At 43.0% G+C, this 18,081-nt stretch overlaps 1 protein-coding gene across 1 annotated transcript in view; it reads left to right on the top strand.

The window, feature by feature from the left end:
* Window positions 1-18,081, top strand: part of ADCY10 (adenylate cyclase 10) — a 96,388-nt gene that overhangs the window by 3,609 nt on the left and 74,698 nt on the right. The window contains exons 5-11 of the mRNA XM_067714247.1: window positions 2,061-2,266; window positions 4,333-4,429; window positions 7,888-7,976; window positions 11,131-11,322; window positions 13,783-13,901; window positions 14,925-15,001; window positions 16,862-17,051. Of these exons, the coding sequence (XP_067570348.1) occupies window positions 2,061-2,266; window positions 4,333-4,429; window positions 7,888-7,976; window positions 11,131-11,322; window positions 13,783-13,901; window positions 14,925-15,001; window positions 16,862-17,051 (970 nt within the window). The remainder of the gene's footprint in view (window positions 1-2,060; window positions 2,267-4,332; window positions 4,430-7,887; window positions 7,977-11,130; window positions 11,323-13,782; window positions 13,902-14,924; window positions 15,002-16,861; window positions 17,052-18,081) is intronic.

The following is an 18,081-nucleotide window of genomic DNA, read 5'->3' as shown; positions in this document are numbered from 1 at the left end:
GCCAATCTCTGCTGTACAGCAAAGTGACTCACTTATACACATACATTCTTTTTTTATATGCTTTTCCATTATGGTTTATCACAGGATATTCAATATAGTTCCCTGTGCTATACAGTAGGACCTTGTTGTTTATCCATCCTATATATAATAGTTTACATCTGCTAATCCCAAACTCCCACTCCTTTGCTTGGCAACCACAAGTCTGTTCTCCATGTCTATGAATCTGTTTTTGTTTTGTAGATAGGTTCACTTGTGCCATATTTTAGATTCCACATATAAGTGATATCATATGGTATTTGTCTTTCTCTTTCTGACTTACTTCACTAGTATGATAATCTCTAGTTGCATCCATGTTACTGCAAATGGCATTATTTCATTCTTTTTTATGGCTGGGTAGTATTCCATTGTATATATGTACCACATCTTCTTTATCCATTCATCTGTCGATGGGCATTTAGGTTGTTTCCATGTTTTGGCTATTGTGAATCGTGCTGCTATGAATATAGGGGTGCATGTATCTTTTTGAATTATAGTTTTGTCCAGGTATATGCCCAGGAGTGGGATTGCTGGGTCATATAGTAATTCTATTTTTAGTTTTCTGAGGAACCTCCACAGTGCTTTCCATAGTGGCTGAACCAACTTACATTCCCACCAACAGTGTAGGAGTTCCCTTTCCTCCACACCCTCTCCAGCATTTGTTATTTGTAGACTTATTAATGATGGCCATTCTGACTGGTGTGAGGTGGTACCTCATTGTAGTTTTGATTTGCATTTCTCTAATAATTCGTGATGTTGAGCATCTTTTCATGCGCCTACTGGCCATCTGTATGTCTTTGGAGAAATGTCTCTTAAGGTCTTCTCCCCATTTTTCAATTGGGTTGTTTGTTTTTTTGTTGTTGAGTTGTATGAGCCATTTGTATATTTTGGAGATTAAGCCTTAGTCTGTCACATCATTTGCAAATATTTTCTCCCATTCCGTAGGTCATCTTTTCTGTTTTTTGTTTGTTTTTATGGTTTCCTTTGCTTTGCAAAAAGCTTGTAAGTTTGATTAGGTCCCATTCGTTTATTTTTGTTTCTATTCTATTGCAGTAACTTTTCTTTTAACGAGCCTAAGCATCAGTATGTTTCAGAGGGAAAAAAAATCATATGTATATATCAGGGGAAATCAGCTTTGACAAATCAGCATGGCAGAGAGCGAAGATAAAAAACAAATTTTGGTGCTTCCCTGGTGGCGGAGTGGTTGAGAGTCCGCCTGCCGATGCAGGGGACACGGGTTCGTGTCCTGGTCTGGGAGGACTGCACATGCTGCGGAGCGGCTGGGCCCGTGAGCCATGGCCGCTGAGCCTGCGCATCCGGAGCCTGTGCTCCGCAACGTGAGAGGCCCGCATACCGCAAAAAAAAAAAAAACACCAAATTTTGATTATGTTAATTATAGTCATTTAAAAGAACTGTGTATCACTTACAGTTCATGTATACATACATTTCGCATACATGTCATATTTTACAACATTCTCTCTTCTGTTGCTTTGGTACCAAAACCTTCAGCTCCCAACTTGAAAACAACTGGAGGACACATTCTTGGGATAGAACTTGATGGTCAAAATGCCTGTTCCTTTCCCCTACCTTTTCTTCTCTGGCTGTTGCCTGAAATTTCACCCCAAGTGCTTCTTTTCAGCAAGAGCCTCAATCTCTGATAAAATGCAAGTTGTTCCCAAACAGAAACCATTAAAACTGTCCTCTGTATAAATAAGAAGTGTAAATAAGTCAAAGTATAAATAAATTGAAGAAACGATAAAATAACTTTGGGGACTGATAGGGCCAGATATCTAGGGAGCTAAATGTCATAGAAAGGTGAAAACAAGTAGGTAACTTGCTAGCTTTGGGAGAAAAGGAGTTTGGGAAGGGCCAGGCCCAGAATAGACTGCTCTGATTTCCATGTAAAATTTTAGAAACTAGATTTTGCTCTGGGATGCTCAAGATTCTGATTTGTCCAAGAACTCATGCTGCTGGGGACCAAGCCAAAACTTCTCATGCAAATCCATTGCTTGCCTTCTTGCCAGGCCTGGCTGCCGGCCACATCACCATGTTGGTCTTTGGAGATGAAACTCGAAACTACTTCCTAGTGATTGGTCAGGCAGTGGATGACGTACGCCTGGCGCAGAACATGGCGCAGATGAATGATGTCATTCTATCACCAAACTGCTGGCAGCTCTGTGACCGGAGCATGATTGAAATTGAGAGGATTCCAGATCAGAGAGCAGTAAAGGTAGGTGTGATCCTGTCACTTGCAGAAAGTTCTGCCATTCTGTGCCAGGGGCCTCCTGTCAGAAAAGCCACTGGGAAGCCACTGGTTCCATGAAGCTTCCAGGCTGGAGACTTGGATGGGGTCAATCTGGGTTAGATTAAAAAGTATTGGTCCAGGGACTTCCCTGGTGGCACAGTGGTTAAGAATCCGCCTGCCAATGCAGGCGACATGGGTTCAAGCCCTTGTCCAGGAAGATCCCACATGCCACAGAGCAGCTAAGCCCATGAGCCACAACTACTAAGCCTGCATGCCACAACTACTGAAGCCCGGGCGCCTAGAGTCCGTGCTCCGCAACAAGAGAAGCCACTGCAATGAGAAACCCACACACCACAATGAAGAGTAGCCCCTGCTCCCTGAAACTAGAGGAAAGCCTGCATGCAACAACAAGGACCCAACACAGCCAAATAAATAAATAAATAAATAAATAAAGTATTGGTCCAGAACACCTCCTCTGGGAGGAACCAAGGCTGGTGAGTTCAAGAGGAAATGATCAGGCTTCTCCGTGGTAATTAAGGATGTGGAATTTGGGTATGGAGGCCTTTGGGGGGAACAGTGCCCTTGCTTAATGAAAGGAAGAGTCTCCTGGCTATTCCTTAGGAGCAGAGGTTGTAGTTTTGACGGCTGCCATTGGCCTTCAGGTTCTCTACTCAACACTCTCCTAACTCAGTGTGAGGAATCACCGAGGGTGAGGATTGGAGGTGAGCAGGGGCAGCAAAGATTAGTGAAGGAAGAGACTTTTCCTGTCTCTACTAGGCCCTGCCTAGTAGAAAGCACTGTAGTTAAGTTGAAGACCAACTATAAGCAGAACTGTCCTTGGGATATAGCCAATTAGAGAAAGGGGGCAGAGCTGTGCTGCTAGATGAAGCAAGAATGAGACTGCTTGGCAGATGGAAAGAAGAGATGGTGAACACATGGAATTGAAGGCAAAGATGAAAGCCCCCTCACCCTCACACACACAATGTACTAGGTATGCATCAGTCTACAACCCTCACAGCCCTCCCCCACTCACTCTCCCAGTAATACACATCCCAGCTGCATGACCTAGCTGGGTGATAGCAATGCCCCCCATTCCCCATCTTCTTCAATTGTTCCTTATACCTTTAAAAATTGTTTTTAATTTTTAAATTAATTTTAGACTTACAAGAAAGTTCAAAAATAATATGAGTGTTTCCATATATCCCTTACCCAGCTTCCCCAAATGTTAGCATTCTTCATAACCAGAGTGCAATAGTCAAAACCTGAAAATTAACATTGGTGCAATACTACTCACTAATTAAAGGCCTTATTTGGATTTCACCTGTTTTCCCACTAAAGTCCTCAGTAGAATGTTCCAGGACTCTATCCGTGATCTCACACCACACTTTGTTATTTTTACCTAGCCTCCTGCAATCTCTAAAACAGTTTTTTAGTTTTTCCTTGTCTTTTATGACCTTGACATGTAAGAAGAGCATGAATCAGTTATTTTAGTGTATGTCCCTCTGTCTGGTTTTGCCTGATAGGTTCTCATTATTGGACTAAGGTTATCCATTTGGGGGGCAAGAATGTCACAGAAGTGAGGTTGTGCCATTCTCCATGTATCATATCTTGGGGTTCATGGTTTGATATGAATCTTATTACTGGTGCTGTTCCTGATACCTTTTGGGGCATTAGCACCCTTTGTCTTTTTACGCTTGTAAGAAAGAAATGATGTACAGTTTAACCAAGCTTTATTTGAATTAAAATATTATAAAAGAAGAAGAAAAAGAAGAAGAAAGTTCTAAGCCTGGAAAAGTATACAGGTCAGCCCCTTGGAAATAGCCCTCTGTGTATATACCAAAGATTGAGATTTTAATGACCGATCGGAGATACTTTTAACGTAGTCACATGCAAATAAAGCTCTTCATTGTTTAAGTATGCTAGTCCCTGTTTATCATGTCCTGGATATTCAAAAGCATACACCCTGCCCTTTCTGTTGAGAAATTACATTCAAAGGACCAGACAGCCCTCAGAATAACCAAAAACTTCTCTTTTTTTCTTTTTCAATTTAGGTTAATTTCTTAAAACCACCCCCTTCTTTTAACTTTGACGAATTTTTCACAAGGTGTATGGCTTTCATGGATTATTACCCTTCTAGTGACCACAAAGGTAAGTACCCTCTATAGACAAAAGCCTTTGCCTCTACAATTGGTCAGTAGGGTCTTATACCAATGCCAGGGGCTCCATTACAAGGGATTGGCCTCCTCAGTACAGCTCCCAGCCCCAGCAGCACACAAAAGGGACCTCCTTCCCATTCCCCACAACCTTCCTCGGATCCTCTACCTCTCCCTTGGCAATGACTCCTTCCCTCGTCGTCCAAACATTTGTAAGTCTTCTCCATGATAAAAGAAAAAAATAAAACTTCTATGAACCCTACTTTTCCCTTCTAACCTTCACCACCAAACTTCTCAGAATAGTAATCTATATGTCTCTGCCTCTTCTTCTATCCTCTCATTTATTTATTCACCTAATAAGCATTGATTACATGCACCTCGGAGATGAGGGGGCATGTGTTCACCTACTTGTCAGTCTTGAGCCCCTGACATCTAGCTTCTGTCCACTTCTCCTGTCTACTGAGGACACTAATAACCATCAACTTACCAAACCAGCTGACCTCTCTTCAGGCCTCATACTAGGTGCTTGGCTTTAGATTACTCTCTTTTTCTGGATACTACCTTCTCCTCTTTCCTTGCTTTCAAGAAGATTCTTTCTTAGTTTTGCTTTTACCCCTCAAACTACCCATTTTCAGTGCCCTTTCTATTCCTTAAATGCTGATGATTTCAGGGATCTGTCCTTGACTGTCTGGTCTTCTCTACCCACATTTTGTGGAACCATTCATCTATGCTGGATTTCCCCATGACTCCACAGGGCTGGGACTAGGGTGAGGAAAGCAGGACAATTTAGGTGATACAAAACAAACTTTAACACTTCATGAAGTAGACAGTCTTCTGCAAAATGGTGCGGAGGGCAAGAAGCTTTTATAGGGTAAAGAATAAAGGAAGAGACAAATAAAAAATATCTGATGGGGTGGGGTCATATAGTTAGTCTTGTGTGGGGTGAGAAGGCCCAGAGTTGGCTTGGCATTTGGGGATTGGCTGACTGGATTATTGCATTTCTGGTTAAGAGGAGCATTTACAGGGAAATAAACGTTATCTAAGTCTTGGTTTGCTGACATGGCACCCTGGGCAGGGAACAGCTCCATCTTGGGCCTAGAAATTTATTTCAACATTGTCCAAATTCTATGCTACTTATCTTTCCCTAAAAACTGTTTCTTCATCCAAACTAGAAACTTCAGAAACATCTTTGAATCATTTTTCTTTCTCATCATTTATGTGTAGGTCTTGAATATTTTGAACATCACAAATAGTAGACTGTAATTTTACAAAATTGCAGTAGGTAATGGGGTGGGAGGGACACTGAGGGGAACTGCAGGAAAATTGACCAGGAAAGGCCAAGAACCCAAAAGCTCCAAGGATGGAGAAAGTCTAGTGACACTCCTTGAGTTGTATCCCATCCCAACTCCTAGATCTTAATGATGCCTTCAATAAAGAGCTTCTTCTGGCCTTATATTGGTCACTGCAATAGTGCAGTGCAATTCTGGTGCTAATTACCTGGAGTTAGCACAGATAGGTGGAGTCCTCCATAAGACTCTCCTTATTTCAGACACCAGCTGCAAGCTCTGAGATCACCAGGCCACCTGCACTTCTGACCAATTGGCTACAGATCCAAGGGTTCCCACAATGCTCTCAGGTTCAATAAATAATTCACTATAACTCACAGAACTCAGGAAAGTGTTATGCTTATAATGATGGCTTTATTGTAAAGGATACAAATGAAGACCAGTGTTGTATTTATCTCTAGACACATAGGGTGAGGTCTGGGAGAGTCCCAAACATGAAGCTTCTATATCCTCAGGACACATCACTCTCCCTGCACATCAAGGTATGATTACCAACCAGGGAAGCTCACCCAAGCTTTTGGGGGTTCAGAGATTTTATTGGCGTTTAATTAAGTAGGCATGTTGATTGAATCATTGGCCTTGCAATTGAACTAAATCTCCAGTCCCCATTCCCTCTTCAGAAGTCCTGGAGGTCAGGCTCTAATCACCTGGCTCAAAGCCCCACCCCTCTTATCATGTGCTTGGTCTTTCCAGATAGACCCCTATCCTGAATCATCTCATTAGCATAAATTCAGGTGTGGTCCAAAGGGCCCACAGTGAATAACAGAGACAATCCTATTAACTGGGAAATCCCAACGGTTTAGAAGTTACTCTCAGGTACCAGAAACGAAAACCAGCCAAATTCTTTATAAGTTTTGTCTCCATCACCATTGCCACCGTAATGGTCTAGACCTTTACAACTCCTGCTCTCTTCCTGAGCTCTTTGCCTTTTTCCACAGTCTATTTAGTGTCATTTCTTGCTAATCTCCAATATTCACATGGGGCTCCAGGCAGGCTAGAGTAACATACTGTGCTCATTCTTGACTTTAACCAACTTGGTTCCCTCTGCTAGGAATGCCCTCCTCAGTCCTTCTAGTAAAAAGCTGTAAGTCATTCAAGATTGAGTAAAATCCCTAGTTCTCCTTTTAACCCTTTTCAGATTAAACCAGTTTGTCCAGGCCCCTGCTTCCTCTGAATCTCTCTGGTCTTTATAATCTTTTAGCCCATTTGGCCTCTTTTCTATTTAAATTTTCTAAAAATATTATACTTGAATGTCCATAAGTCAGTGCCTCCAGGAAAAAGTCCAAGTTTCCTAATGACTTTTTTTCCTCACACAGTGCCTAGCATGGTGTTTTAAATATACTAGGTTTTGAATATATTCCATAAAGACTTTAAAATTAAATTTTCTTCGTAATTTGTATCCCTTTCAGACTCCGTTGTTATTTTTCAACTATTTTTTTCACATTATCATTATTTTATTCCCTGCTAAAAGCCTATCATCCTTTCTTTCTCCCTCACTTTTTGATTTCTTCAAGCTCATTCTTACCACCTCCTATCAGTCTATTTTAGAGTATGGAACTATCAACCATTACAGTAACGAGAACCATAGCGATAATGAAACCCCAGTGCTTTTTTTCCCTGGACAAGGAAGTAGGAATCAACCAGGGCAGTGAAGCGACTTGTCCAGAGTCACACAGTGAGTTGGTATCAAACCTGAGATCAGAAGCCAGTGTCCTGAATCTTACTTGTGCAGCTCTTTCAACTCTGTCATCCCCTACATTCTGTCACCATTGTCCTCCACTGGCATTCCCTCATCTCTCCATTCCCATCACCTGTGGCAAGACTTTTAGGCCAAGTATGGAGGTGAGAGTCTCCTTAAGTTCTGAGGCGTGATGACAATTAGAGCAGGGTTTTGAGCTACACGCAACTGAATTTTGGGAAACCTGCAACTTCTGAGAACTTCTCATTGGATTTCCCTTGGCCCTATTTGGCCACTAGGTAGCCCAGAGTGTCCTGACTGAACAGTGAAGACCACTGCCCAGGGGAATGGGGACTGGGAGGTGCCTCTCTCTAGCACTGCAGAGCCAAGCTTCCCTTTCTGAGCCTGCCCCTCCTTCTGCCCTCTTAGACCTCCTGAGGCTTGCTTGCATGCTGGAGTCCGATCCTGAACTGGAGTTGTCCCTACAAAAGTATGTGATGGAAAGCATATCGAAACAGGTATTTTCATATTTTAATTTATTGGCTTTTGGTGTGTCAGGGATCTTGGACAGCTGTTAAGATCAAGAAAATCAGTAGCTTGTAAAATGTTTCATTGAAGTAAAAAGAGGTGGGGCTGACATTCTCCATGCCTAGGTGACTGAAAAGTTTATTGTTCACGTCAGGATACTTTTAAGAGTTAAAGGAGCATTATTCATAATTACACTGTGACAACAGGCGTAAACTAGACTGTGTTGCCTTACACAACTGGGCAAACTGAACCTGTCCCAAGCATATAAGAACATATGGTTACCCTTTCTATAGGCCACATAGCAGAAAGACGTCAAATGAATGATACTGTTTCTCTTAAGTCACTTGAATTGGATCTTAAGCTTTGAAAGTTAATACAGATAATTAGAACTCTCAGAGCTACCTCCAGCCCCCAAAGTTTTCCCTTTGCATTTCCTTAGATCTAGAGTCTCTCAAATGCATTAATCTGTGCAAATTATAACTGTTTCTGAGCACTCACCATATGCCAGACACTCTACTCTTTCTTTCTTTCTTTTTATAGCCTACATATATCTGAACTACATTTATAGCCAAGTGGTTCACCTTTTTTTTTTTTTTCATATTTATTTTTTTGGTTGCACTGGGTCTTAGTTGTGGCAGGTGGGCTACTTAGTTGTGGCATGTGAACTCTTAGTTGCAGCATGCACATGGGATCTAATTCCCTGACCGGGGATTGAACCCAGCGCCCCTGCGTTGGGAGCTCGGAGTCCTATCCACTGCACCACCAGGGAAGTCCCTCTACCCTTTCATATATTTATTCTTCACAGTCCTTGGCAGGTATTTTTATCCCTTATATGTGAGAAAACTGAGACCAAGAGGACGCCATGAACTTTCCTGAGGTTGTAAAGTAGCAAATGTGCCTAGGATTTGAACTCTGTTCTCTCTGAACCCTACATTTTTTGCACAGGCTATACACTGCCTCTAATATATGGCTGTTTTAATTCTTAATCCCATCAAAATGCAGTTGTGCCCTAGAGGAAATCTTTGTAGGACAAGCCTGATCAGTGGGCAGCTGCCTTCACAGTATGGGTTGAAGAGCTATCAGAATGCACCCCTCCACATTCTGCTCAATTTAGAAACACTCCCTTTAGTGGCTGCAATTGTTCGACTCTTCAAGGTTTTTGAAGCTCAAGAGAGCCACCCCCTCTTCCCCTCCCTCCCTCTAAGAGATATAACACATTATGCCTCTTCAGCTGTTACCAGCTGAGAGCAAGTTCTACAGGAATGGGATATGTGAGACTCCGTGAGTCACTGTGAAAATTGTGGGTAGGAATGACAAACACCAGCTGAAGATATAACAGCTAAGGGGGCTGAAAGGAGGCAAAAGAGAAACCTTTTACAGCTTTACCAAGGCCTGTCCCTGCACTTCAAGAACAGAGATGTGGGGACTTCCCTGGTAGCGTAGTGGTTAAGAATCCGCCTGCCAATGCAGGGGACACGGGTTCGATCCCTGGTCCGGGAAGATCCCACATGCCACGGAGCAACTAAGCCTGTGTACCATAACTACTGAACCTGTGCTCTAGAGCCCGTGAGCCACAACTACTGAGCATGCATGCTACAACTACTGAAGCCCGGACGCCTAGAGCCTGTGCTCTGCAGCAAAGAGAAGCCACCACAATGAGAAACGCGTGCACTGCAGCAAAGAGTAACCCTTGCTGCAACTAGAGAAAGCCCGAGTGCAACAATGAAAACCCAATGCAGCCAAAATAAATAAATAAAATAAAATTTTAAAATAATAACAATAAAAAAATAAAAAGCACCCCTAAAAATTCAAGGTAAAACAAAACAGAGAGTTGTAGGCATATAATAGAAAGATATGTTTAAAAAAAAAAAAAGAACAGAGATGTGGTTGCATTTTCCAAACCAAAACTCAGAACACACGGCCTGATAGAATAAATTTTAAATTAATTAATTAATTTAACATTTAAAATCATGTATTTAATATTAAATATTGACACTTATTTAAGAAATTCATTTGAAAACTCATAAAGTTATCATATTGGTGAGTTAGAAATTATTAAATTATCTTTTATGAAAAGTCTCAAATTACATGAAACCAGGACTGTCTCAGCCTGCAAGATTCCCTATACACAATTTCCTCTTTCATCCAGAAGATGTGTTTCATATAGCCAATGGAGAATTTGACACTTTTGTGCTATTTGGGGGAGAAAAAAATGCAGTGATTCTCCCCCATTGGTTTGCTATGCAGTTAATTTAACAAAATTCAGGGCTGATGATACAGGCAGGGATAATTTGGGAACACCCTCCTTTCCTTTCCCTGTGCAGGGGAATGTTATAAATGGAATGTTGGACTAGAAGTCTGTAGATTTGCATTTTTGTTTGCTACTGTTTCCCCATGTGACTTGGGAAAATTATGTTATTTCACCATCTCTCAGTTATCTAATTAGTAAAGTGGGCATAATAATGCTGATTTTATTTCATTTGAGGATAAAATAGGGTAGAATATGAAAATATTCTCTGAAAACATAAGGTTGAATTACATAGCATGCTATTCTTATTCCTACATTGTAAGGGAGCCAAAAGAGCAGCAGTCCTTTTTTTATTGTGATGGCTCATATTGGCATGAGGGAGCTAGCAGTTGGGGCAAGGGAGTGGTGTCTGGCCAAAAATGAGCAGGTGTGTAGGTTTCCATTGAAGAGATTTTTGTTTGTTTGTTTTGTTTGTTTCTTTGTTTTTTGTGGTGCGCGGGCCTCTCACTGCTGTAGCCTCTCCCGTTGCGGAGCACAGGCTCCAGACGCACAGGCTCAGCGGCCATGGCTCACGGGCCCAGCCGCTCCGCGGTACATGGGATCCTCCTGGACCGGGGCACGAACCCACATCCCCTGCATCAGCAGGCGGACTCTCAACCACTGCGCCGCCAGGGAAGCCCTGGAAGGGATTTTGATAGGCCATTCCATTTCCATCTTTTTTACTTTGGGTTGCCTCTTCTGTGTTGTACCTCCCAACTTTGATAACTTCAGCTTCCCTAGAGAAACTCAAAAGGCTAGTTCTATCCCAGTGATCATTTTGGGTGTAGGGGTGATATTGGGAGGAAAGAGCCACTGCCAAGGACACATGTTAAGGAAAGCTTCCCTCTGAATTGCAGATTGATGACAAACAGCTTCAGGGTTATCTGTCTGAGCTTCGCCCAGTGACGATCGTGTTTGTGAACCTGGTGTTTAAGGACCAAGACAAAGCAGAAGTCATAGGCTCGGCCATCCAGGATGCCTGCGTGCACATTAATTCTGTCCTGAGGGTCTTCCGAGGCCAAATCAACAAAGTCTTCATGTTTGACAAGGTAAATTTCCCACTAAAGGTGTGGGAACCTACCAATAATTTAAGGTTAGCGTTCATGTCTGTGGACATGGGGGAGAGGGAGGGAATAGACACCTTTAACCTAGAACTATCAGTCTTTATTCATAGTTATAAGTACAGCTTACGTGGTGGATATGGCACTCACTACGTGCCAGGCATTGTTCTCCACACTTTACATATTTCACTCATTTCTCCTCATGACTACTCCAAGAGGTAGGTACTGCTCTTATTGTCCCCAGTTGACAGATGAGGAGGTTTAGGTAGAGATGAGGCTACTGAGACAAGATGAGATTAAATGGTGGATTGGGATTCAAACCTAGGTAATGTGCCTTCTTCGTCTGTGCTCTTAACCACTGTGTTCAACTAGCTTTCACTATACATACGTATATCTGCAACCCAGGGTATAATGCATCTCCCAGAGATTTTAGGTCAGGTTTCTAGCAACCGTCATACCCCAGAAGCTGTAATTTCCGATAACCTCCACCTGCCGTAGGTACACTTCCAGTTCCCCTTTCAGTTTCTTAATCAGTTGGGGTGGGTGGGTGGTGGGTGGTGGGTGTCACATCTAGCTCTCAGTGTTTTCAATCTGCTCTTATTCAATTCAGAGAAAAATGATGTGATAAATTATCACAGAAGTGCTCGTGAGAATTGACTACCCTGGCTTCCCTGGTGGCACAGTTGTTGAGAGTCCGCCTGTCGATGCAGGGGACACGGGTTCGTGTCCCAGTCCGGGAAGATCCCACATGCCGCGGAGTGGCTGGGCCCGTGAGCCATGGCCGCTAGGCCTGCGCTTCCGGAGCCTGTGCTCCGCAATGGGAGAGGCCACAACAGTGAGAGGCCAGCATATTGCAAAAAAAAGAAAAAAAAATTGACTCCCCATCTCAGGTGTTTCTGTATCTTAAGAGCAGGGCACTCAGTTACTGCCCCACACTCATTCATTCACTAATTTAGTAAGCACTTATTGAGCATTTCATAGCCACTGAAAGCTAGGGCTGCAAAGATGGGTAACTCACACACGTTGTCCCAGAACCAGGCAGAAAGAACAAATTCTTTGTAGGAAAAATAAACTCTGTGCTTCTGAGGGAGTGGGGCCCTCCAGCACAGTGTGCTCTAGTACTTTCTTCCATATTCATTCATGAGTATCATCAGAAAAGAGCATAGAACCTAAGAGAACAGTCTTCGGTGTCTAACAGACACTCCAGACAATTCCTGGAGAGACAGTTCCTGGCTCCAGCAATTCTCAGCTGTGTGACCTTAAGCAAGTCATTGAACTTCTCTGAGACTTGGTTTGTTCCTGAATAAAAATAGGGATATTATTTAAATGGGGATAGTATTTGCCTCAAATGATTGTTGGAAGTTTTAAAAAATATATGTGTGAAGCACTTGTTGCAATGCCAGTTCACGTCAGCACTCAGCAGATGAGAGGTGCTAGTCTCACTGCCAGCGTGAGACCTTCCCAAGCCACTAGGCAGAATTTCCAGGCAAAGCAGACCCACCAGTGGCCCCAAAGGGGCTGCCCTCTAGTCTCTTCACAGACCTGGATTCAGGGCTTCCCTCGCACATCACAACAGAACCCAGCGCCAATTAGGATTTGATTCTTGGTCAGCTTCTTTTTGGAGAGGGTTGAAGAAATTGAGGCGTTTTGCTGTTCTTTTGCATTTTATCAGGATATAACATACATAGACTCAAATTTTTAACTCATTGCGCTTTATTCATTATGCCCTTTTCTTACAGAAAACAGCGTCTGAGATCATTTTTTAAGGGACTGGTAGTAAAAGTGCCAAGTTTTAGAGTTTACTCTCTGCTTGAAAGAGTTAACTTTTTGTGAGAAAAACCACTCCCAGCTTAAGCCTTTATCCTTAAGAAAAATGAACAATAACAATATCTGAAAAGAACTTTAGAGTTTATAAGGTATATGTGTATACATGTGTGAATATGTATATATAATATATTAATATTTTCAGTAGTCAAACCAACCTCAGCAAGTCTAGGTTATACCCATTTTCAGATTCATCAACTGAAGTTCATAGAGTGTAATTGACTTGTCCAAGTTTCTACACTTGGGAAGTGGCCTGAGAACACAGATTTTCTGATTCCAGAGCTGGTACCTTTTGCTCTGTGCTGCTTCTTGGCCTGAAACTTAGTACCTTGCAGCCTAAGACCTTGGCCACAGGAGAGAATAGAGGAGGGTGCACACAAATAGCTCAGTACAACCCACTATCTCTGGAGCAAAAACAAGCCCCTCTCAGGCTCAAGCCCTACTGTTGATGATGCACTAGAAGTTACATGAAGTTTGCTAAAAATAAAATGGGTGTGAGAGAAATCACAATGAAATTTGTTTCAGAGAGTGAAAATTGCTGCCCACCCTCCACTGGGCCTTCTAGCTGGTCCAGTTTAAAGCTGACTGTCCACCAGCTGTGTTTGCTGATTCTCTCCCTCACAGGGCTGCTCCTTTCTCTGTGTCTTTGGTTTTCCCGGGGAAAAGGCACGTGATGAGGTCACTCATGCCTTGGAAAGTGCTGTGGATATATTTGACTTCTGCTCTCACGTCCACAAGATCCAGTGAGTGTTTCCAGACCCTGATTCCGTCTGGTCCCTGACCCTGGTGTAGGATATGGGGAGATAGGACAAGTGTCAGGAAAGAGGAAGGCAGGAGAAGGCTGTCCTTGCCTGGGTGCCCTTATGTCTGCATTCATTACTCACCTAATGTACAGGTAGGGTGAGCAAACCCAGCCCTGACGCAGTCAGACGGGGGATGGTCAAGGCCAGGTGGAGAAAGGATACTCCTAAAAAGTCCAAATGTACCAGAGAGAGTCTAACTGAGTTGTCTCTCTCTACTCTGGCTTACTTTCTGGTAGAGGTCGCACTCCCAACTATGTTGGAGACCTGAGTTGATTTTTAATAACTAGGAGATAAAGTAAGTCCTTGGGTTAGAAATTTATATATTGATCTGGCCCCAAGATGATCCACTGAACAAAACTGTCAAGTTAATGTTTACCAATCCTCAACCCCAGCTGTCCAAGAGCCCAGTGCCCTCAGGCTCCCCCAGACTGAGCACCCCAGTGACCCTACTTGTGGCCCACTCTGGTCTACTCTAACAGGTACCACCCCTTGCCCTAAATATTCCACCTTCTCAGCCTCTAGTCATCTGTATGCATTAGCCAAGTTAGGTTTTGATGCCACACACTGAGACTTCCTTTCAAAACAATGACCTTGTTCTTTCTAGCAATCACAAAAGATAGTTAAAATTGTTTACTCAAAGTCATTCTATATTGAAAGTCCATTTGGGGTGATGAGCTTATTTTACAGAAAAATAGCTCAGATGAATACTTAAAAATAGCAGAAAAGTGAACTGAGTTATCACTTCTAAGAACTTAGCTCTCAGTCACAAAGTGCCCCTCCTTTACATCTCCAGGCCATGTACAATTGCCCTAACCTAACTATAAAGGGAAGAGAGTTATTTCTTGAAGATCCTTTCCCACCCCTCCCCCATCCCATTCATCACCTTGTCCCCACCCTCCCTGCCTTCTTTGTCCTCATTGTTTTTGTCTCTTTCCTCACAACTCTCTTTCTGCCCCGAGCCAGCACTGTTTCCATCGGCGTGGCCAGCGGGATTGTCTTCTGCGGAATCGTTGGACACTCTGTGAGGCACGAGTACACAGGTGTGCTGGGCTAACTTATCTCCATCTTCCTTTCAGCAAACACTGTGCCTTGCCACTGGGCTTGGTGGGAGGAAGGACAAAAATAAGTGAGACGTGGGCCCTGCGTTCAGAAAGTTTACAGTCTTCCGGACAGAACCAAGCCATATAGCTTTGCCCCTTGACAGCTCAATGATTGCAAATATGCATTTCTAGGGCTATGATTGAGTATAAGAAATATGCAGTCAATGGAGGGGAGCCATGGGGGGCCATAATCTCATGGGACGATGGACCTTTATGTTAATTTTCTGTTCACATTAAACGGTTACTCCTCTTAATTCCTGGGATAGGTTAGGACTGCTTTTTTTTTTTTTAATTTATTTATTTTTGGCTGCTTTGGGTCTTCGTTGCTGCGCACGGGCTTTCTCTAGTTGCGGCAAGCGGGTGCTACTCTTCGTTGCGGTGCGCGGGCTTCTCGTTGCGCTGCGCGGGCTTCTCATTGCGGTGGCTTCTCTTGTTGCGGAGCACGGGCTCTAGGTGCGCAGACTCAGTAGCTCTGCCTCGCGGGCTCTAGAGCGCAGGCTCAGTAGTTGTGGCGCATAGGCTTAGTTGCTCCGTGGCATGTGGGATCTTCCTGGACCAGGGCTCGAACCCCTATCCCCTGAATTGGCAGGGGGATTCTTAACCACTGCGCCACCAGGGAAGCCCCAGGACTGCTTCTTAAAAATTATGACTATTGGCATTACTGATAAATAGTACTAATCTCAAAAGGAAATAGTAAGTAGGTGTTATCTCAAGATTTCACTGCTTTTTCCTCTTCAAAGCTATTACAGTTTTAAATGTTCAGAAATAATACATCTAAAATACTGAATACATATAAAACTGAAATAGTTATGTCTGAAATGATACGACATCTGAGATTTTCTTCACAATAATACAGAGTGGAGAGTGGATGGGAATGGGGATGGAGCAGGATTGGCCACGGGTTAATGGTTTTGGGGACTGGGTGATGGGTGTATAGATTCATGATACCATGCTTTATTGTATGGTCAAATTTCCCCATAATAAACTGTTTTTAAAAAATGAATATCTTAATCAGAAATATTCAAGTTTATGTCAAAGTGCAACATTTAATACCTAATTAGTAGTAGTATTAACTGAGGGTTTACTAGCAGCCCAGCACTTCTCGAAGTTCTTTATGTGTATTAACACATTAATCTTCATAAACTACCTTCTGAGAGAGGTACTGTTATCAACCCCATTTTACAGATTAGAAAACTGAGGCATGGAAGAGTTCAAGTATTTTGCCCAAGTAACTTACATATAGTAGTTAGAGGTAGAGCTGAGATCCAAACCTGCATAACCTGGTTTCAGACTCTGTGCACTACAGTGTATTACCTCTTACAATATCCCCTAAACCAATCCTACACACACACTCCTTCCAGCCCCATTTACTCACTCTTAAAAAATTAAACGAAGGCTCATACACAGGAACATGCAGACCCAATTGGAGATCACTGTTCCAGGCCCAAGCTTCTGCTTATCTCTCTTGTAGCAGAAGACCAAGGATACCTCATCTGAGGGCCCTCAGGTCCTGTCCACCATCCCACTTAACAGAATCCTCTCCATATTCAGGGTCCTGCTATCCCTGAGCAGATCATCCCCTTAGCCTCCCAGGTGGCTAAATGAGTTAACTCCCTATGTATTTTAAAATAGCCATTGGCTGAATCTGGGTAGTTGAAGGTGAGATTGCTGTGTCATCCATGAGAGGCAAAGGGAGTAAAGGGTAACAATGCCGTTTGGGGACAGTATGCCTCAGATTACATTCAGTTCAATGGCTGTTTTCTCCCAACTCTTTGCCTTTCTCTCTCCTTCTTATTATAGTCATTGGTCAAAAAGTCAACATAGCTGCCAGGATGATGATGTACTACCCAGGAATCGTGACCTGTGACTCCGTCACCTACAATGGCAGCAACCTACCAGCCTACTTTTTTAAAGAGCTTCCAAAGAAAGTCATGAAAGGTGTTGCAGATTCTGGACCAGTGTATCAGTGTTTGGGCCTTAATGAGAAAGTGTGAGTGTGGGGCATTGATCTTGCAGTACTCTTTAGTAAAGAAGTGGGACAATTATGATAGCAAAACAACAGGTCACCCATTTCAGATTCAAAGGCAGCTCATGAAATTAAAATCTATTCCTTCCCAGACCAAGGCCCAGATTTCAAATTCCTTCATCTTCCTCTATCCTGCTGATAGTATAGCACGGTGGAAGATCCCATTCTACCCTCAGTTCCGAGACTATGAGGGTAATTCTTCAAAGGTTGTGTAAAGAGAACAGAGAATCCCCTCATTCGAGTTTCTATTTGGACCCAGATGGACCCAATCACCAACCATTAACTATTGATCACATCAACTGTGTGTCCAGGCATTAACAGGGATTGCTCCTCCTCTAAGTGTTTAGTGAAATACATTCCCTCAAAGCCCAACTTGCTCTCGCATTGGGGCTTAAAACCCCTCAGTATCTTCCAATCATTTTCATGATAATTTTCAAAGTCCTTGCAAAGACATGCAAAGTAACCACCTGCTTTTCCTACCTCACCTCCTCCTGTGCCCTTTCCTCTGGGTGGGGATCCAGGGGGCGTTCTAAGGGGATTATCTTCCCTTTCACTCATTCCATCCTCAGTCTCCTAGGAAAACCACAGTCAGTTTTTTTTTTTAACATCTTTATTGGAGTATAATTGCTTTACAATGGTGTGTTAGTTTCTGCTTTACAACAAAGTGAATCAGCTATACATATACATATATCCCCATATCCCCTCCCTCTTGCGTCTCCCTCCCACCGTCCCTATCCAACCCCTCTAGGTGGTCACAAAGCACCGAGCTGATCTCCCTATGCTATGCGGCTGCTTCCCACTAGCTATCTGTTTTACATTTGGTAGTGTATATATGTCAATGCTACTCTCTCACTTCGTCCCAGCTTACACTCCCCACTCCCCATGTCCTCAAGTCCATTCTCTACGTCTGTGTCTTTATTCCTGTCCTGCCCCTAGGTTCATCAGAACCATTTTCTTTTCTTTTTAGATTCCATATGAAATTTGTAGTGAGGTG

This window comes from Pseudorca crassidens, chromosome 2, assembly GCF_039906515.1.
Source record: "Pseudorca crassidens isolate mPseCra1 chromosome 2, mPseCra1.hap1, whole genome shotgun sequence".
Lineage (NCBI taxonomy): Eukaryota > Metazoa > Chordata > Mammalia > Artiodactyla > Delphinidae > Pseudorca > Pseudorca crassidens.
Note: the sequence above shows the minus strand (reverse complement) of the source record. Positions and strands in the feature narration are given on the sequence as shown.